The sequence below is a fragment of the Cetorhinus maximus genome, chromosome 5 (genome assembly GCF_964194155.1).
Source record: "Cetorhinus maximus chromosome 5, sCetMax3.hap1.1, whole genome shotgun sequence".
Classification (NCBI taxonomy): domain Eukaryota; kingdom Metazoa; phylum Chordata; class Chondrichthyes; order Lamniformes; family Cetorhinidae; genus Cetorhinus; species Cetorhinus maximus.
In genome coordinates, this window is record NC_135883.1 from 154,836,584 (window position 1) to 154,857,321 (window position 20,738).

General features: G+C 43.2%; 1 protein-coding gene across 1 annotated transcript in view; it reads left to right on the forward strand.

The window, feature by feature from the left end:
- The window catches only part of kif6 (kinesin family member 6), a 664,853-nt gene that overhangs the window by 260,899 nt on the left and 383,216 nt on the right, over positions 1–20,738 (forward strand). Inside the window, exons 12-13 of the mRNA XM_078542714.1 lie at positions 2,534–2,675; positions 8,312–8,527. Coding sequence (XP_078398840.1) covers positions 2,534–2,675; positions 8,312–8,527 — 358 coding nt within the window. The remainder of the gene's footprint in view (positions 1–2,533; positions 2,676–8,311; positions 8,528–20,738) is intronic.

Here is a 20,738-nt window from a genome sequence, read left to right on the forward strand (position 1 = left end):
TCCAACTCGAAACTCATCGGAACTGACCTGTGCGATGATGGAAACACCCTCCGGACTCTTTCAGACCTTGGAAATCATGTGCAATAATATTTATTTCTGTGGTTCTTGTATTAAAATCTTACTTTTTCTACCCCCACCCGTTTCTTCCTCCTCCTCCCCCCCCCCACGCCCCCCCCGCCCCCCCGCTACTGTGTGTGTGCCTGTGTGGGGAGGGGGGTATTTGTGGGGGGTGGGGTGTGTGTGGTGGGAAGTTGCGGACACTCCCCCCCCCCCCAGGTTTTTTGAATGTGAAATAAACTAACCTTCTGAGGTAATCATAGCACAAGTTTGTTGTGGATTAATAGTAAATTATTAGTAACTTGGATCACACAAACTGAGGAATTGGGAAACCACACCACCACACACTGTAAAAATCATACAAAATGCCTTCCTGCTTACTGGCAGCTGGTGAGAAGAAATCAGAGCAGTTTGCCTATCTCTCTTCTGTTTGTAACAGATTAATGAATTCTTACTGAGACATGCAGAGTCTAAACCAGGAAATATAAAGGAGAATATTTAATTTAATGTAAAAGCATGTTCAGAAAATGAAATCAAATGAGGGAAATAGATATGGGATTTGGAGAAAGACAGAAGAGAAATTATTTTGATTTTTAATTTTTAACAATCTCCAACAATAATTACATTCTGAAGGAATGAAATTCCATACTTGTAAAAATTAAATTCTCAGCACTAGAGAGTTGGTTGGCAGTAATTAACTCTTGCTATTTAAATAGCCACTTGCATCTGAATGGACCAGCCATATTTTTTCTGCTAAGTTTATAGGGTAGCTTATGGGTAAATATTGCAGCCTCATGCCCATTATGCATTTTAATGTTGAGTCTTATCAATAAGGAAACGTTGGTGCAAAGTTAGTTGAGGAGCAGGATTAATTGAATAGCAACCTCCAGATTTCCACGTGTAACTGCCCTTCAGCAGATTTTGGAAGTTGCTGTCCAATTTTCTCCTTTAATAACAGTGAGTGCTGATAACCTTCATTTTTTCTACAGCAAAATCCGGACCCATGTCATGTACATTTACAAAGCAGGCTTAAGGTCCTTTAGGGTAAAGCATCATTACAATTTACTTTGACTTCATGATTCCAATGCTGCAAATTACACAGTGTCACAACTCACTGGGGATAGTGCTGTGATATCAAGCCCCACTGCTCCCCGAGCATTGACAAATGTGAAAAGCTTGAACAAACACCAGACTTCCCCAATTCTACCAAACTGTCTAATTTAGGTTAACAGAATTTGAGCACCAGGTTTATAAACTTAATAAGTAAATAACTGTTTATTGAACAAATTGTATTTAACTAGTGGCAAAAGAAAGAAATATGAACTGCCAACTTCTAACACTATAACTTAAACGCTACCCCCTTCTTAAATCCCTATACACACGCACACACACACAAGACACATAAGACACACAAAGCATGGATTTTAAGGGTGGGATAAAACAGTTCAATAACACCAATCTGGAGTATAGGATTTGATGGGCTGATTTTGATCGATGTTTTCCAAATTCCTTTCAGTTCTTGTTGATGACATGAGGTGGTCTTCCAGCGCTTTCAGTATTTAGTTCACTGGTTAAGAACTTGCTTTTCAATGTCTCTAACAGTGGTTTTCCCCTTTTCCATTTTACAGGGGGTTCCCCAGAGAGAGAGCAGGTTATACAGATATGAGGAAAATAGATTATAGATGTTTTCTCTTTGCAGGCCAGGAGCTTTTTGCTGCACTGCTACCACACAAAACTCTGGTCACCTATTCAGGAGCCAATTAAAATGCTGTTGTCAGGCACCTCCCTTGTTCCAGGAATCCTTGCTGGCACCATCCTGTCTTTCATGGCACACTCTGTTCCAGGACTGCAACATTATATATATCTTTCATCCTGTTCCAGTGGACATGTCTTGCAAACTGCAGCCATTGCAATCCCAATCCACAGTCCAACAGAAAATAAAAATATATGTTCTTTACAACAGTCCAACAGAAATAAAAATATATGTTCTTTACAATAGGGACATTTGAGCACCCTTGATTTTCATAATGGGGAGAATTTAGCTCAGCACTAACAGAAATGGGCCCTTTGGGAAGGAGGAAAACTTTCCCCATTTTAAAAGTATAGTCTAAACTTATAATAAAACAAATAATAGCTCCACTTATGAAAAGTAATTGACCAAAGATTACAAAGGACATGCTGTGATTCCTCATTGCCTTTTGACTCTCTGCATTGTAACATGCTGTCACTTCAACAGTGTACCCACAATATACCGCTTAATGTTTGATTGGGATGTTGTGGCATGACATATGAGCACTGTTCAAACCATGCCAACCTGCGGTTTTTTAATTCTGATGGAGATGGAAGCCAGTCAAATTCCAACGACTATGTGTCCAGAAAATAGAAAAATATTTATAATAATCTCTCCTTGGAATGTGAAAGGTTAATCTTTAAAACATGTGACATCATCAGAATTTTCATTATTTCCCTGCATCAGTGTTTAGTAAAAGAGCTGAAACAGTTAAGACCTGGTCTTCAGAGAGAAAATGGACTCTCGTCCCCTGATCCCCATGGAGAAGATATCATGGATACAGAGATGAAATTAAGAGAAATCGTGCAGCAACGAGATAATGAAATCAGTATCCTTTTATGTTTATAATCACTTTCTTGAACTAACAGTTATGTTGGGAGTGTCTCCAAGTGTCCATTTTTGTCCCTCTTAGCATTCTCTCAGTAAAGCATTAATTTTGCAATCGTGATACTGTACTTTAGTCCTAGAGTGGTGCTTTAATCCACAATCTTTGACTTACATGTGCAAGCTGAGCCAAGCTGACAATAACTTTTAAAAATATTACACCAGGGCTCAGAATCCCTTTTCTTAATACCAGAGTAATATTTTTCGATTTTTATTTTTCCATTTCATCAGTTTTACTCAGTTACTTTATTAATGTTTATAATCAATTTGTAACTTATCAGATAATAACAATTATGACTGAAAAAACACAATTTATTGAGACTTATTCGTCAATGTCACATTCCTGGTCAGTTAAGGTGGGCAAGATATTGATAGCGATACTTTCAGTGTTTGAAAGAAGGACCATTAGATCTAGGGACTCAAAATTGCATTTCCTATCTGTAATAAGTACAATAACATCCTATTTGAAACTTCTTTGACTGCTATTTTCATTCAGTTAATGTAATTTATGTCAGCGTGTTAATGGGCAGGATTTTCCTGTCGGCGAGCGAGGGGTGGGGCAGAACTCCCGACGTCACTGCGTCCCATTTAAATTTTCAGGTGGGGGGGGCCTCAGCAAAATCAGCTGTGTGCCCGCCGACCTGTCAATGGCCAATTGAGGCCATTGACAGAGCCATTTAAGTAATTAATGGACCTGCCCGTCCAACCTTAAGGTTAAACCATGGGCAGGATGAGGTTTCATGTAGGTTTTAAAAAATTTGATTAAAGTTTTTAAAAAAGTTATGGACATGTCCCAACTCATGTGACAGTATCACTTGAGGGGACATGTCAGGGATTTTTTTTTCTATGTTTAATTATTTGTACAGTAGAGACGATCTCCCTGAGGCAGCACTTAGCCTCAGGGAAGATGAGTGCGTTCTTTCGTACGCATGCGTGAAAGAGCGCACTGTCAGGTTTAGGGATTCCCCCCCCCCCCACCCCCACCCGTCCGCACAGGGAGCACATAGCGCTTCCGTGCGGACGTCACGCTGGGCAGGCTTTAATTGGCCCACCCAAGTAAAATGGCGGCGCGCCTCCGTGCGCCTGCACTTCAACTTCTCCCCCAGCGGGGGGAAAATCCGGCCCAATGTTTTTGTTATTAATATAGCACAATGTGATCCTCTAATGTAGAAGAAGGCTTAAAAGGGCAGCAGAATATTTGTGAGATATTTTGTTAAACTTTAGAACTTGGGAACTCTATAATTATGAAAAAAGTGGTAAGGATCCAGGTTTCAGGTTCCTTCAGTAACCACTTGAACCCACAAAGGACTCTCAGCTCCTGAGTCAATTAGTATTTTGTACCCTGCAGTTACTGTTGTTTGCACGAAAATGTGCTTCCTGATTTTATTTCTAAATTGTCATCTGCAAACTTTGAAATTTTGCCTTGTATAGCCAAGTCTAGCTTATTTATCAATAAGAGGAGTGATCCTAACACCAATACCTGGGATACTACTTTCTGCTTTCTGCCCTCGGCAATTTTGTATCCATGCTGCCATTGCCCCTTTAATCTCCTGGGCATCAATTTTGTTAACAAGCTTATTACAGTAAATTTAAACTTCCAATAGGGAATTACTCTGCACTGGGAACCATCTGAAACTCCGATTTAAATCTGCGACTTTGGATGGTTCTGACTTTCTCAGTAGAATAATTACCCAGGAAAAGTTAGAAGGATTAAAACCTGGGTAACAATGGTACTGACTCCACCCCCACTCCCCAGTGGACCCCAACTACCTCCGCAACCCCACACCCCCACAGCTCCCCCAACAACCCATCTACCCCCTAAATACTCTCTTAACCTCCCGATTCCCCCCTCACACCCCTACTGACTCCCCCCCCAACCCCTACTGACTCCCCCCCCCACATCCCCTTAACTCCCCTCAATCCTCTTGACTACTCCCAATCCCCTGTTACCCTACTGACCACCTGACTACCCCCACACTCCTCCCGACTCACCCCACCAACCCTGGCCTCCTGATCCTGTCTACCCCTCATCCACAGACTATCCTCCCGACCACCAATTACCCACCCGACCACCTGACTGCCCTTTCACTCCGCGACTACTCTCCCATCCAACTAGCCCTCACCTCTCACCTACCCACACGACTACCCCGACTTTCTGACTACCCCCCCAAACACCTGACTAACCCGGACCCCCACGACTACCCCCCATATGCCCGACTACCCTTCATCCCACCCGATTATCCACCTCCCAACTCTCCTCCCACTCCCGACTATCCTCCCACTCCGCGAGCCAACCCCCCAACTACCCTCCCACCCCTTGAACAACTACCCAATCTTACCTATCCACCCCCCGACCCATCTGGCACCTCCTAGCCCCCCAAGCCATCCTACCCAATTCCTTATACATTTACCTTCCCCCTGGCTTCTCAAAATGCTCTTAAATACAGGGACCTTTAAACTTATCTGGCTTAAGGCAGCTAGTGCCGTAGAAAGAGGGCATAGCTTCACATCCCCCAATGCTGCTGCCCCACATTGGAAGGCCTCAGAAACCAGGTATACTTCTCACTTTTACCGGGTAGGAAGAGCAGGCGAGAAATGTACAGCTCCAGACCTAGGTAAGTGAAAAGGAGAGGAGTGTATTTGCCACTCCTTGTAAGTTCTGGCCCATTGTTATGATACGTTTAGAGGCAAGTAACTTTTTGTTTAAAGTAGACAAGGTTTGAAACCCTAGTTACCCACTAGGAGAATAAAGCTCCAAGATTCCATGCTTTTAAACAAATAAGATAACTTTACAAAGTCAGAAAAGTAGATCAATTTGCAATATCTATTTTATAAATAGTCGTTTGGTAGTACAGAACTTGAATATTGTTGAAAAAGAGACATGTCAAAGTTTTTCATCTTGCACTCATCAGGGCACTTTGCAAGAATACCAGTGTAAGGGGGAAACAACAATTTATACTGTATGTGACGAGAGTGCTGATTGGTTGGCAACTGGACTCTGATTGGTCGAGGTGGTGCCATGGAGAATGCACCAGTGATGGTCACTGACAGTTAACTGCCAAGCGTTATTTGAAATTTAAACCAGGCAGTTTGACCCTGATTGGACAAGGCATTTCCCTGAGAAATGAGTCAGCGAATGGCTGTCACTTTTTTTGTTTAGCTGAAACAGGCACAATGTGTATAAATGTTCTTTCTGTCTGCAAAGAATATACTGTTCTTTTCTTGCGAAGCATCCTGATGAGTGCAAGACGAAAAGCTCCGACATGTATCTTTTTTTAGCAATATCTATCCTATACACTAACATTTAGAATTAACATAGGGTAAATATGAATTAACAAGCCTAATGTAGTCGAACACATCACACTGCACACCAAATGGCAGATGCAACCAAAACAGATCCCACAGATTTCTCAGCAACCCACCCAGATGTCAGTGACCACTGTGAGTCACAAAATCTCAGTAAAACTCTGTCTCCTCAGGAGGAATTTCAACTCTTCACTTTTAAAGGTCTAGCCTCTGAATTCCCTCAAAAACTGCTCCTACTTGGACTGCCTCAACAATTGTTTATCTCCTGAGGGTTCAGTTTCCTCTCCTGAGACTGTGTTCCACGGAATTCACAAAGGTGCAGTCCCGCCTCTTATTAGTAGCACATTTCCAACTCTTTCTCAGACTGCTAGCATCACTAAGCTGGCACTGCTCCTGGGACAAAAATAAAAATAGCTGGAAAAACTCAGCAAGTCTGACAGCATCTGCGGAGAGGAATACAGTTAACATTTCGAGTCCGTATGACTCTTCATCAGAACTGCCCCCTGCGTTTCTTTGAACTTCAGTCTCCTGACTTCACCAAAGTATAAATGGTTCCCAGGACTTTACTGAGCCCTAACTGTCTCCAACACAAAACCAATGATCTTCTGTCGCTTTCTCAGCTCACCAGGACTTCTCTGAGCCATAATTGCCTGGAGCCTGCTAACATCTCCCAGGGCTTATCTGTGAGCTGCAAACCACAAACTGCAACTAAACCCCTCTCCCAGCAAACATGCAGATAAATTGAAACCAGAGAACCTTCTTAAGATGCACCCATCTCCATGACGAAGTATCCTTTCAGGGTTCACTGAATGCTTTTAAACTAATTTAGCTCTAACTCTCAAAACATTTATCTGGATCATACTTCTTTGCAAGCAGTGTAGATATCATGTTTCCAGCTCTCCAGCTAAGTAAGCCCATTTATCTTAAGTTTCTTGCTGCTAACCCGTTACGTAAACATAGCTCCAACCTTTTAAGTGTAATAGACTCCAAGCTGCTTTAGCTGCATTTATCCCATTTTCTACAGTTAAACTTTAACCTTCTCAGAATTAAACATCACCTCTAAAATAGTAACATGAACCACAAACTAGATATTTATCACAATATCCAATTTTTCTAATACCTTCTCCTTTACTGTGATATTGCCAGTATTCTCTTCTTTAGTGAAGACAGGTGCAAGATACTCATTTAGCTCCTCTGCCTCCTCAGGATGATCGTTTTGATCCCTAACTGGCCCACCCTCCCTTTGACTATCCTTTTGCTATGTAGATGTTCATAATGGACTTTTGAGTTCCCTTTTACGTAACAGGTAATCTATTCTTGTTTGTCTTCCTTGTCCCTTTTATTTCCTTTTTATGTTCTCCTCTGTACTTCGTGTATTCAATGTGGTACTCTACTGTATTGTGAACCTGACATTTATCATAAGCCTTTTCTGTTGCATATTAATTTCTATATGTTAATCATATAGTGAGTCCTTGTTCTGGATGCAATTCCTTTCCAGCTCGCGGGAATATGTCTAGCCTATATTCAAACTCCAGACTCTGAAGGCTTCCCATTGCTCATATGCCTTTGTACTGGTAAATCTTTAATTCCAATCCATGTAGGCCACTAGCATACCTCCAATTCTGTGCGCTTTTGATTTTGTATTGCCTCTTGCGGGGAACCTTATTGTCACCTTCAGGAGGTCCATAAAGACAATTTCCATCAACACTCTGCTGTCCACCACGTCAGTGACATCCTCAAAAAAATTCAACTAGATTATTCAAACATTACTTACCCTTCACAAATCCATGCTGGCTCCCTGATCAGCTCATATTTGTTCAAGCACTCAATCACTCTAGTTCTGATGAAAGATTCCAGTAGCTTCCCTATAACTGATGTTAACTGACAGCCTGTTTTTTTCTGGTTTCTACCATCATTTTTTCCTTAAGCAATGGAGTGACATTTTCTGATCAATCCCAAAATCCAGAGAGCCTTAGAAAACGACGACTAAAGCATCTGTAAGCATCTTTTTTTTAATACCTTAAGGTGGAAACGCTCAGGTCCAGGAGATTTGTTTAAGTTCTGTTTTGATTGCCATGACCATTTTCTTACTTAAATTAATTTATATTCTTGACTTATTTTTAAGTTCCCTTATACTGCTTGCTTTTTGTCCTCTTCCTGCACTATGAAAACGGATAACAGGTATGTATTAATTTAAATTGCCATTTCCTTATTATCCATTATAGTAAAGCAAAGACTGTTTTCACTGTTCATTTCCTTGAATGGCTACTTCAGATATTCTAGTGAACATGTTAAAGAAAGAGAAGAAGAGGGCACAGGATGCCATCAACCAAATAAACTCAGACAACTGTGGGAAAATACCTCCCTCTAGTGCCCAGTCTTCAAAGGAATTCAACTCAAGGCAGGGATCAAGACAGTTTTCTGAATCAGGATTTTCTTGCAACATAAGCTCCTCAGGATCTGAGTCTACCTTCAGTTGCAGGAGATTGGGTAAGCACATTAACATTCATTTGTATTTTAATCATCTGCTAGAAATTGAATGATAGCTATACTCTGATATTCATTCTTCTGAGTTTCCATTGTAGCTAATAAGGTGCAATGCACCGGTACCTCATTGATGACTGTCCACTTCTGAGATGGGTAACGACCCAATATTTTTAATACAATGACAGTCTGCTGAGTGATAAGCTTTGGATCAAACTGACATTTTTTTGTAGTGCATATTTGGCATTTGCTTTTTTATGATTTTGTACGGTGTCACCTAACCCAGAGGGTGCAGAACATTTTTCCAACTTTCTTCATTTCTTTTGCTTTAATATGTTTATTAGAATGTTGTCAAAATTACGATTTGAGGTGAATGCTAATCAGCTTTTTAAAGTATGCTAGAGAGCACTTCAGCCAGAAGTGCTAGTGGATGATTGATCCATCTCGGCCTCCTCAGGAGGTCCCCAGCATCAAAGATGCTTGTCTTCCGCCAATTAGATTCGCTCCATGTAATGTCAAAAAACGGCTGAAGGCACCGGATGCTGCAAAGGCAATGGGCCCTGACAATATTCCAGCAATAGTACTGAAGACTTGTGCTCCAGAACTTGCTGTGCCCCTAGCCAAGCTGTTCCAGAACAGCTACAATGTGGAAAATTGCCCAGGTATGTCCTGTACACAAAAAGCAGGATAAATGCAACACAGCCCCATCAGTCTACTCTCAATCAACAATAAAATAATGGAAGGGGGTCATCAATAGTGCCATTAAGTGGCACTTTTTTTATTTGTTCATGGGATGCGGGTGTCGCTGGCTAGACCAGCATTTATTGCCCATCCCTAATTTGCCAGCGACGTCGACACCCCATGAATGAATTAAAAACACAGAAGCTGGACACAGATCCTTTATGCATAAATATCAAGTTACATCTCATGTGCAGTACAGAAACAGGCCATTCAGCCCAGTTGGTCTGTTCCAGTGGTTATGGGCCACATGATCTTCCCGCTTTTCTCCATCTAACCCTATTACCATATCCTACAATTGTTTTCTCTATCACATATTGATGTAGGTCTTTCATAAATGTGTCAATGCTATTCACCTCAACCACTACATGTGATAGTTAGTTCCATATTCCAACCCCTGAAGCTAAGAAGGTTCCTCCTGGATTCCCTGTTGAACTTATTATTCACTGTCATATTATGACTGCTAGCTTTGTACTCCTTCCACAAGTGCAAACATTTTCTCTACTTCCACCCTACCGAATCCTTTCATCATCTTACAGCCCAAGATAAATGTTTCTAAGCACCAAGCTACAGTTACCATCAGTGACCTATTCACACTAAATTGCTAACTCATGAATTAACTGCAGCCTAACACAGTGAAACTTTTTCAAACAGATGACTTGAAAAGAATAGGAAGTGAATTTTTGATTCAGCAGTGAGTAGACAAATATGGGTTAGGTGAGGAAGAATGAAAACAATCAAGCAAGATCTGTGAAACAGAAAGTTGGATGGACTGGACTAGACTGAACTGTTCCCATATTCTTACATGGTAATTACCTTTCAGCTCCATCACTTCTGTTTTTCTGGAGTGTGCATTTTTTTTCATTTCAATCCAAAGGAAACAAATTTAATTGGGGGAAAATTCAATAGGAAGAAATTTAGAAAGGATCCTGAAATGAAAAATAGAAATAAACCTAAAATATTATTAGGACACGCGGTATGCATGAGAGTGCAGAGAATAAGTGGGAGCATTGCACTATTCGATGGACTGTAAGGAAAAAAGATTGTGTGTAGTTTGAGCAATTTCTTCAGTGGTTGGAGTTATCAAGCTGAAGAAGTCACAGGGAAGAAAAAATAAGTTGCAATGCTCATCACCCAGGACCATTTTTATGCACCAGCTGGCAGATGGCAACTGGGCATCATTATTGAAGGCCCGTGAGCTGGGTTATGCCATACTGTTCAATCAAGACGCCGCACAGTACAGGATGATGCCACATAGAAACATGATAAAATAAATTACAGAAAAAGGTTACACTGACTGCTGCTTTTGGCCACTGCTGTTTTTGCCATGCCCTAAAAGCAGAAAGCATTTTGTGAAAATTTTTAGGCCTCATTACTAGAAAGCTGTTATCACCACTTGTTTGGTTTTAGAAAGAGATCTTTATATTTTCATTTTCTTGCATGAAATTGACAACATCTTTCATAAGGTTATTCGGAAGAAACTTTATATTTTTTATTAATATTTGTTCATGGGATGTGAGCGTCACTGGCAAGGCCAGCATTTAAGCCTATTAATAATTGCCCTTGAGAAGGTGTAGGTGTGCAACGCCTTGAACCATTGCATTCCATGTGGTAGGGAGGGAGTTCCAGGAGTTTGGCCCAGTGGCAGTGAAGGAACAGCATTGTGGTTCCAATTCAGGATGGTGTGTGACTTGGAGGGGAAAGTGCAAGTGGTGGTGTTCCCACATGCCCTGCAAAGGTTTGAATAAATAATCAACCCATGCATTTGGTGGTTTCTGGTTGCATCCTTTATAATTGAATTTATAGTTGAGTGAATATGTGGAGAACAAGTTAGCAGCCCAAATAGAGCATCTAACCTCTAATGGGGAAATAGTAAGAAGTAATTTAGTATATTTAAAGCTTGCTAAAGGTAGTTGTGGTTGCCTTTTAAGGCCAAACCTGAAATGAAATAGTTTACATTTCCAGAAAGTACGCCATGAGACACTGAGCACAGATTTGTGAATTGCTACAACAATACAAACAAAGGGGTGAATTTTATGGGGTGGGAGTGTTACATATTCCCTGCACCCCCCACCCTGGTCGAAAAGTTGGTTGGCAGCTCACCGGCTTTAAAACAGGCAGCACCTTCCAAACCACAGAGATAATATGCTGGGGGCAGCTTTAACAAAGTGAAAGTGGGACTTCTGTCCTTCAGGCACAGGAAGTCCCGGTGTCAAGAGCTGTAAGCCAATCAGATTGGCCTGCAGCTGAGGAGTCCCAGAGGCGGCCGAACATGGGAGTGGCTGCTGCTAGGACTACAAGGACTCCCAAGAAGAAGGAAGATGGATACCGGATTTCACGGTAGTCTGGGGATTTTGGTTAGGGATGCAAGGGAAAAGGGAAGGTACCCTAGCAAGGGAAAAGGGAAGGGGTGGAAGGAAAGTGTTAGAGGCCCAGGGAGGGTGATAGGCAGTGGTGGGAGTGGGGAGGTGGGGTTGGTACCACCATGGGTGGAGGTTGCCCCTGGTAGGCACAAGGGACTCCCCAAATTAGGCAGACCCCACTTTCTTGCTGTCTTTGAACCTGGGCTGCTAAAGTTGTGGGCTGGCTACCTTCCTTCCACCTTCCCCCACCCAATTTAATATGGTTGCCCGGGTGGAATGAGGTCCTTAAGTGGCCTTTAATTGGCACTTAAGGGCCTCGATGGACCTAAAGGTGGGCAGGCTCCCTGATGCCTTACTTTTAAAAAAATTCATTCACGGGATATAGGCTACGCTGGCTGGGCCAGCATTTTTTGCCCATCCCTAGTTGCCCTTGAGAAGGTGATTGTGAGCTGCCATCTTGAACTGCTGCAAGATGGCAGCTCACATGTGGTATTGGTACACCCACGGTGCTGTTAGGAAGGGATTTTGACCCACCGACAGTGAAGGAACGGTGATATATTTCCAAGTCAGGATGTTGAGTGACTTGGAGGGGAACTTCTAGGTGGTGGTGTTCCCATCTATCTGCTGCCCTTGTCTTTCTAGATGGTAGTGGTCGTGGGTTTGGAAGGTGCTGTCGAAGGAGCCTTGGTGAATTCCTGCAGTGCATCTTGTAGATCGTACACGCTGCTGCTACTTTACGCCGGTGGTGGAGGGAGTGAATGTTTGTGGATGTGGTGCCAATCAAGCGGGCTGCTTTGCCCTGGATGGTGTCAAGCTTCTTGAGTGTTGTGGGAGCTGCACTCATCCAGGCAAGTGGGGAGTATTCCATCACACTCCTGACTTATGCCTTGTAGATTGTAGACACTTTGGGGGAGTCAGGTGGTGAGTTCTTCGTCTCATGTTTTCTAGCCTCTGACCTGCTCTTGTAGCCATAGTATTTATGTGACTAGTCCAATTCAGTTTCTGGTCAATGGTAACCCCCAGGAGGTTGATAGTGGGGGATTCAGTGTTGGTAATTATTTTGAACATCAAGGGGCGATGGATGGATCCTCTCTTGTTGGAGATGGTCATTGCCTGACATGCGTGGTGCAAATGTTACTTGCCACTTGTCAGCTCAAGCCTGGATATTGTCCAGGTCTTGCTGCATTTGGACATTGATTGCTTCAGTATCTGAGGAGTTGCGAATGGTGCTGAACATTGTGCAATCATCAGCAAACATCCCCACTTCTGACTTTATGATGGAAGGAACGTCATTGATGAAGCAGCTGAAGATGATGGGGCCGAGGACACTACCCTTAGGATCTCCTGCAATGATGTCCTGGAGCTGAGATGACTGACCTCCAACAACCACAGCCATCTTCTTTGTGTAGGTATAACTCCAACCAGCGGAGAGCTTTCCCCCTGATTCCCATTGACTCCAGTTTTGTTAGGGCTCCTTGATGCCACACTCTGTCAAATGCTGCCTTGATTTGAAGGACAGTCTCTCTCACCTCACCTGAGGAGTTCAGCTCTTTTGTCCATGTTTGAGCCAAGGCTGTAATGAGATCAGGAGCTGAGTGGCCCTGGCGGAACCCAAACTGGGACTCAGTGAGCAGGTTATTGCTAAGCAAGTGCTGCTTGATAGCACTGTTGATGACCCCTTCCATTACATTACTGATGATGGAGAGTAGACTGATGGGGCGGTAATTGGCTAGGTTGGATTTGTCCTGCTATTTGTATACAGGACATACCTGGGCAATTTTCCGCATAGCCGGGTAGATGCCAGTGTTGTAGCTGTACAGAAACAGCTTGGCTAGGGGTGCAGCAAGTTGTGGAGCACAAATCTTCAGTACTATTGCCAGAATATTGTCAGGGTTCATTGTCTTTGCAGCATCCAGTATCTTCAGCTGTCTCTTGATATCACATGGAGTGCATCAAATTTGCTGAAGACTGGCATCTGTAATAATGTGGACGCCCGGAGGAGGCTGAGATGGATCATCCACTCGGCATTTCTGGCTGAACGTTGTAGCAAATGCTTCAGTCTTATCTTTTGCACTGATGTGCTGGGCTCCTCCATCATTGAGAATGGGGATATTTGTGGAGCCTCCTCCTCCAGTGATACGTTTAATGACTACCACCATTCACGACTGGATGTGGCAGGATTGCAGAGCTTGCATCTGACCCGTTGGTTGTGGGATTGCTTAGCCCTGTCTATCACTTGCTGCTTATGCTATTTGGCATGCAAGTAGTTCTATGTTGTAGCTTCACCAGATTGACACCTCATTTTTGGGTTAGCCTGGTGCTGCTCCTGGCATGCCCTCCCACACTCTTCATTGAACCAGGGTTGATGGTAATGGTAGAATGGGGGATATGCCGGGCCATGAGTTGCTATATCTCGAAATTGCACAGCCTTGAGCTGCTATATCTGTTTGAAATCTATCCCATTTAGCACGATGGAGGGTATCCTCTCTGTGAAGGCGGGACTTCGTCTCCACAATGACTGTGCGGTGGTCACTCTTACCGACACTGTGATGAACAGATGCATCTGTGGCAGGTAGGTTGGTGAGGATGAGGTCAAGTATATTTTTCCCTCTTGCTGGTTCCCTCACCACCTGCCACAGACCCAGTCTAGCAGCTATGTGCTTGGTAATCAGCAGGAGGTTTCCTTGCCCATGTTTGACTTGATGACATGAGACTTCATAGGGTCCAGAGTTGATGTTGAGGACTCCCAGGGCTACTCCTCCGGACTGTATATGACTCCCGCCATCTCTGCTCAGCCTGCTGGTGGGGCAGGACATACCCAGGGATGGCGATGGTGGTCCCTGGGACATTATCTGTAAGGTATGATTCCGTGAGGATGACTATGTCAGGCTGTTGCTTGGCTAGTCTGTAAGAAAGCCCTCCGAATTTTGGCACTAGGACTTCACAGGGTCGACAGGGCTGAGATTGCCGTTGTCGTTTCCGGTGCCTAGGTCGATGCCGGGTGGTCCGTCCATTCCCTTTTTGTGACTTTGTAGCAGTTTGTTACAACTGAGTGGCTTGCTAGGTCATTTCAAATGTTCATTTAAGAGTCAACCACATTGCTGTGGTCTGGAGTCACATGTAGGCCAGACCAGGTAAGGACAACAGATTTCCTTCCCTAAAGGGCCTACCCTAGAACCAGATTGGGTTTTACAACAATCGACAATGGTTCCATGGTCATCATTAGACTTTTAATTCCAGATTTTTATTGAATTCAAATTCCACCATCTGCTGTGGTGGGTTTCAAACCCAGGTCCCCAGAGTAATACCCTGAGTCTCAGGATTACTAGACCAGCGGGAAAACCACTACGCCTTAATGCTCCCTGTAATATGACAGAGAGGTTGGCGGGAAGGCAGAAGGTTGGACACTCGCTTTATTTATGTGCCCCCCACCACCACCACCTTCAAATACACCAGTGAGGGGTGGGGCCGCATAAAATTCCCCCCATAATAAAGGAAGTGTAAGGCATATATGTTGTAAGGCTCAGTATTATTAAGGATATAGTAGCTGGAGACATGTTTTAGGATGGAAATAACAGACCACCTCAAGAAGAAAATATAGTTGTACAGAAAGGATAAGCCACAGAGTTCAATGCTGCAAAAGTTATATCCTGTAATCCCCTGTCCCAACTTTTGCTGGTTATTTTAAAAAAACCCTTCAGGCATGTACGCCCCATACACCAGAATTTATGGCGTGGAGCAGGATTATAGTTGGGTAAAAGTGTAAAAGGCACAGAATGTTCAGTGCTCTTCAGAAGCTTGTTTTCCAACTGTGACTTTGGTATTTTAGTCTAAATAAATATGTAGCTGAATCGGACAGCTTCTGCTATCCCGAGTGTGCTGCAGAGGCTCTGATCTTTGACCCCAATATGCAAAAGGCTTGCTCTGATAAACAAATGCTTCCTGTGGACATTATAGCAATTTTTTTTAGTGCTTGCACTCCAAAGCTCGACATAATGATATGACTGATGTTAACCAGTGTATCATATTGAATAGTTTGAACTGTCTCTATTGTCTCTTTTTTTTACGGTTCAGTTTGCAGGCTGAGGGAAGATGGCAAACCTGATTCTTTGCCAGTCATAAAAAATTTATTCGTTCACAGGGTTTGGGCATCGCTGGCTCGGCCAGCATTTATTGCCCAACCCTTATTGGTCATGTGGTGTATGAACACCCACAGTGCTGTTAGGGAGGGAATTCCAGGATTTTGAAGCAGTGAGTGAAGGAACAGCGATATATTTCCAAGGAAGGATGGTGTGTGGCTTGGAGGGGAACTTGCATGTGATGGTGTTCCCATCTATCTGCTGCCTGTGTCCTTCTTGGCGGTAGCGGTGGCGAGTTTGGAAGATGCTGTCGAAGGAGCCTTGGTGAGTTCCTGCAATGCATCTTGTAGATGGTACACACTGCTGCCACTGTGTGTCAGTGGTGGAGAGAGTGAATGTTTAAGGTAGTGGAAGGGGTGCTTTGTCCTAGATGGTACTGAGCTTCTTGAGTGTTATTGCCTTGCACTCATCCAGGCAAGTGGTGAGTATTCCATCATACTCCTGACTTGTGTCTTGTAGATGGTGGACATTCTTTGGGGAGTCTGGAGTTTAGTTACTCAATGCAGAAATTCGAGCCTCTGACCTGATCTTGTAGCCACAGTATTTATATGGCTGTTTCCAATGTTTGTTTCTGATCCAACTGCAATAATGTGTATGACAACAGCTTGGGGCAGTAGTCTTCCTGATTTCATTTAGCCTTCCCCTTCCTGTATCGCGGAAGACATTTTATGTTTTATGACCTATTCTCTTGATGATACATCTGAAGTTTAAAAATATTAAATTGGAGGATCATTGATCAGCCTGCCTGTTCAGTACAGTGCATTTTCACTCCAGGCCATTCACCCCCAGTTAGTCTACTAAAGGAAAATTTATTTTAGCCTCTATTATTTCAAATCTACCAACATCCAACCAGGTCTTTGAACATCCCTAAAATCTGCATCCCTACTATCCAATCTGGCAGAATATTGCAGAGGTTCATTACTCCTCACATAAAGAAGAACTTAATGAATTTGGGAGCAATGGCCGAAATCAGTCTGAAGATTAAGTTAACTAAATAAGACAAAAGTTACTGGAAGTACACAACTGCTCAAAAGAAAATAGTAAGGGAAAATTTGACTGAAGTTTGACTCAATTCAATTGCAAAGCTAAGTGACACTTGATTCTCAAGACCATGAAATCCCAGAGTCAAGATTGTCAATTAGAGACAGGTTCTCACTGTAGCAGGCTATTAGCAAGCAATTGAGTCTTTGCAGACATGCATGCCAAGTCACAAATCCACACGGATCAAATGAATTCTGGGATATGGATCTGATCCAAGACAACAACTCCTCAGAAGAGACAGATCCTTTCTAGAAAATCTGGGAAACATTAGAGCAATTTTTTGAAAAGGTCAGAAAGGGCTGGGACTAGAAGTTAATGTTAATGATACTAAGTCACAATCTGTTTTATAGAAAAACCATTTTAAGCCAAGTTTACCATAATATGAAAAGAGACAAGGTGGATTAAAAACCCCAACAAGAATAGTTTTTTTTCTCTTTCTAGCACTCACACTGGCAAATAATTATTTGGCTCAGAAATTGTGGAGAAACAGATAGGTCTAGCAATGTTAGTGAAGCATAGGCTTGAAATTTCTTGTGTTGGGTTACTATGACATGAAAAGAAATCCATCACTGTATGTATCAAAACTTTATTCTTTTTGCTATCTATCTTTAAAATGGACTTTTTGCTGAAGCAAAAAAAGATGGCTGCTACAAGTCACATGAGCACAGGATTGGCCTTTTGTTCTGGAAGCTACCAACAGCAGTTCCAAGAACAAAATAATTCCTCCCTCAGCCTATAGAATCTCACACCTCATTGTACAGATGCCTTATAATCACAAACCTTGCACATCGAACCTTGTATTGCCAGCAGAGCTGCTAACAGACTCATCTCACATGGGACTGCCCAGACCCATTTTAAAAGGGGACCATTGAAGGGACCAAGGGATGCCATTTACATCTGATAAGCTCACCCTTCTAACAGAGTCAGAAAGTCAGCGTAGACAATGGCTTCCCATTGCCAGACCCTCAGTATGGATGTTAACTCTTTTAACAGTTAATGACTGGGACATTATCAGTTCTGAAATCAAAGCCAGTTCCAGACACTGGATAAACATCCCTTTTGAAGTCATTGCGAGAAAGAAGGTCACATGACTCAAGTCACCATTTTGAAATCTCTATATGCCTGAGAAATCTTCAGACTGCTGTTTTAACATCAACTGGAAAGGACTCCAGCAGCCTAGCTGAGCGAACAGTAAGTTACCAGCTATCAACTCCACAAAGCCTGCTTGATTTTAAAAGTCTCAGATCAATGTCTGCCAAGCAGCCCAAGCACAGAAAGGCCATCGTGCTGCAACGTCACTTGTTTCAAGGATTTTCGTATCGATATCTCCAACCAGAAACTTATTTGGATTGAACCTCACCACAAAGGAAACACCCTCTGGACTTTGATTTCTCAGACTCTGGAAATCGCATAAACTAATATTCATTTCTGTGGTTCGTGTACTGTTACTATCCATAGTTGTAAAACTCTTCTATCCCCCTACCTTATTGCACGTGTGTGTGCAGTGCAGTGGAAAATTGTGAACTTGTGAAATAAACCAACTTTCTGAGTTAATCATAACACGAGTTTGCTGCGAGTTATTAGTAAGTTGGATCACACAAACCAAAGGTTTGAGAAGAAATGCCAGAGCATACTGCCTACAATTGGTGAGAGGAAAGAGGTAAGTTTGCCTGTCTCCCTTCTGCCTGTAACACTTGGTAAGTTTTGGTGTAATATTAGCCTTTTTGTTATTTTTTCATGGGATGTGGGCTTCGCTGGCTAGACCAGCATTTATTGTCCATCCCAAATTGCCATTAAGAAGGTGCTGGTGAGCAGCCTTCTTGAACCTCTGCGGTCCGTGTGGTGTGGGAACACTCACAGTGCTGTCAGGAAGGGAGTTCCAGGATTCTGACCCAACGACCGGCAGTATAATTCCAAATCAAGATGGTGTGTGATTGGAGGTGTGGTGTTCCCATGTATCTGTTGCCCTTGTCCTTCCAGGTGGCAGAGGTCACAGGTTTGGAAGATGCTGTCGAAGGAGCCTTGGTGAGTACCTGCAGCATACCTTGTAGGTGGTACACCTTGCTGCCACTGTGTGTAGGTGATGGAGAGAATTGATATTTAAGGTGGTGGATGAGGTGCCAATCAAGCAGGCTGCTTTGCCCTGGATGGTGTCAAGCTTCTTGAGTTTTGTTGGAGCTGCACTTATCCAGGCAAGTGGAGAATATTCCATCACATTTCAGACTTGACCCTTGTAGATGGTGGAGTCAGGAGGTGAGTTGAGCTGAATTTCCAGCTTCTGAGCTGCTCTTGTAGCCACAGTATTTGTATGGCTGGTCCAGTTCAGTTTCTGGCCAGTGATAACCCCAGGGTGTTGATAATGGGGAATTCAGCAATGATAATGCTATTGAATGTCGAGGGGAGATGGTTAGCTTGTCTCTTGTTGGAGATTATCATTGCATGACACTTGTGTGGCGTGAATGATACTTGCCACTTATCAGCCCAAGCCTGAAAGTTGTCCAGGTCTTGCTGCATATGGACAAGGACTATATCATTATCTGAGCAGTGGCAAATGATGTTGAACATTGTGTGAACATCCCCTCTTCTGTTCTTATGATGGAGGGAAGATCATTGATGAAGAAGCTGAAGAATGTTGGGCTAGGACGCCACCCTGAAAAACTCCTGCAGCGATATCCTGGGACTGACCTCCAACAACCAGAACCATCTTCCTTTGCACTAGCTATAACTTTTAAAAATTCATTTACGGGATATGGGCATTGCTGGCTAAGCCAGCATTTATGGCACATCCTTAATTGCCCTTGAGGGGCTGTGGTGAGCCACCTTCTTGAACCACTGAAGTCCCTGTGGTGTAGGTGCACCCACAATGCTGTTAGGGAGGGAGTTCAAGGATTTTGACCCAGCGACAGTGAAGGAATGGCAATATATTTTCAAGTCAGGATGGTGAGTGGTATTGGAGGGGAACTTCCAGGTGGTGTTCTCATGTGTATGCTGCCCTTGTCCATCTCGATGGTAGCAGTCGTGGGTTTGGAAGGTGCTGCCTAAGGAACCTTGGTGAGTTTTTGCAGTGCATCTTGTAAATGGTACACACTGCTGCCACTTTTCATCAGCAGTGGAGGGAGTGAATGTTTGTGGAAGGGATGCCAATCAAGTGGGCTGCTTTGACCTGGATGGTGTCTAGCTTCTTGAGTGTTGTTGGAGTTGCACTCATCCAGGCAAGTGGAGAGTATTCCATCACTCTCCTGACTTGTGCCTTGTAGATGGTGAACAGGCTTTGGGGAGTCAGGAGGTGAGTTACTCGCCACAGGATTCCTAGCCTCCGACTTGTTCTTGTAGCTACAGTATTTATATGGCTAGTCCAGTCCAGTTCAGTTTCTGGTCCATAAGACCATAAGATATAGGAGCAGAAGTAGGCCATTCGGCCCATCGAGTCTGCTCTGCCATTCAATGAGAACATGGCTGATCTGATAATCCTCAACTCCACCTTCCTGCCTTTTCCCCATAACCCTTGATTCCCTTACTGATTAAAAATCTGTCTATCTCTGCCTTGAATATACTTGTTGACCCAGCTTCCACAGCCCTCTGTGGTAAAGAATTCCACGGGTTAACTACCCTCTGAGAGAAGCAATTCCTCCTCATCTCTGTTTTAAATGGGCCAACCCTTACTCTGAGATTATGCCCTCTGGTCCTAGACTCTCCCAAGGGGAAACAACCTCTCAGCATCTACCCTGTCAATTCCCCTGAGAATCTTATATGTTTCAATAAGGTCGTCTCTCATTCTTAAAAACTCCAATGAGAACAGGCACAACCTACTCAACCTCTCCTCATAAGAAAATCTCTCCATACCCGGGATCAACCTACTGAACCTTCTCTGGGCTGCCTCCAAATACAGTATATCTTTCCTTAGATAAGGGGACCAAAACTGTTCACAGTATTCTA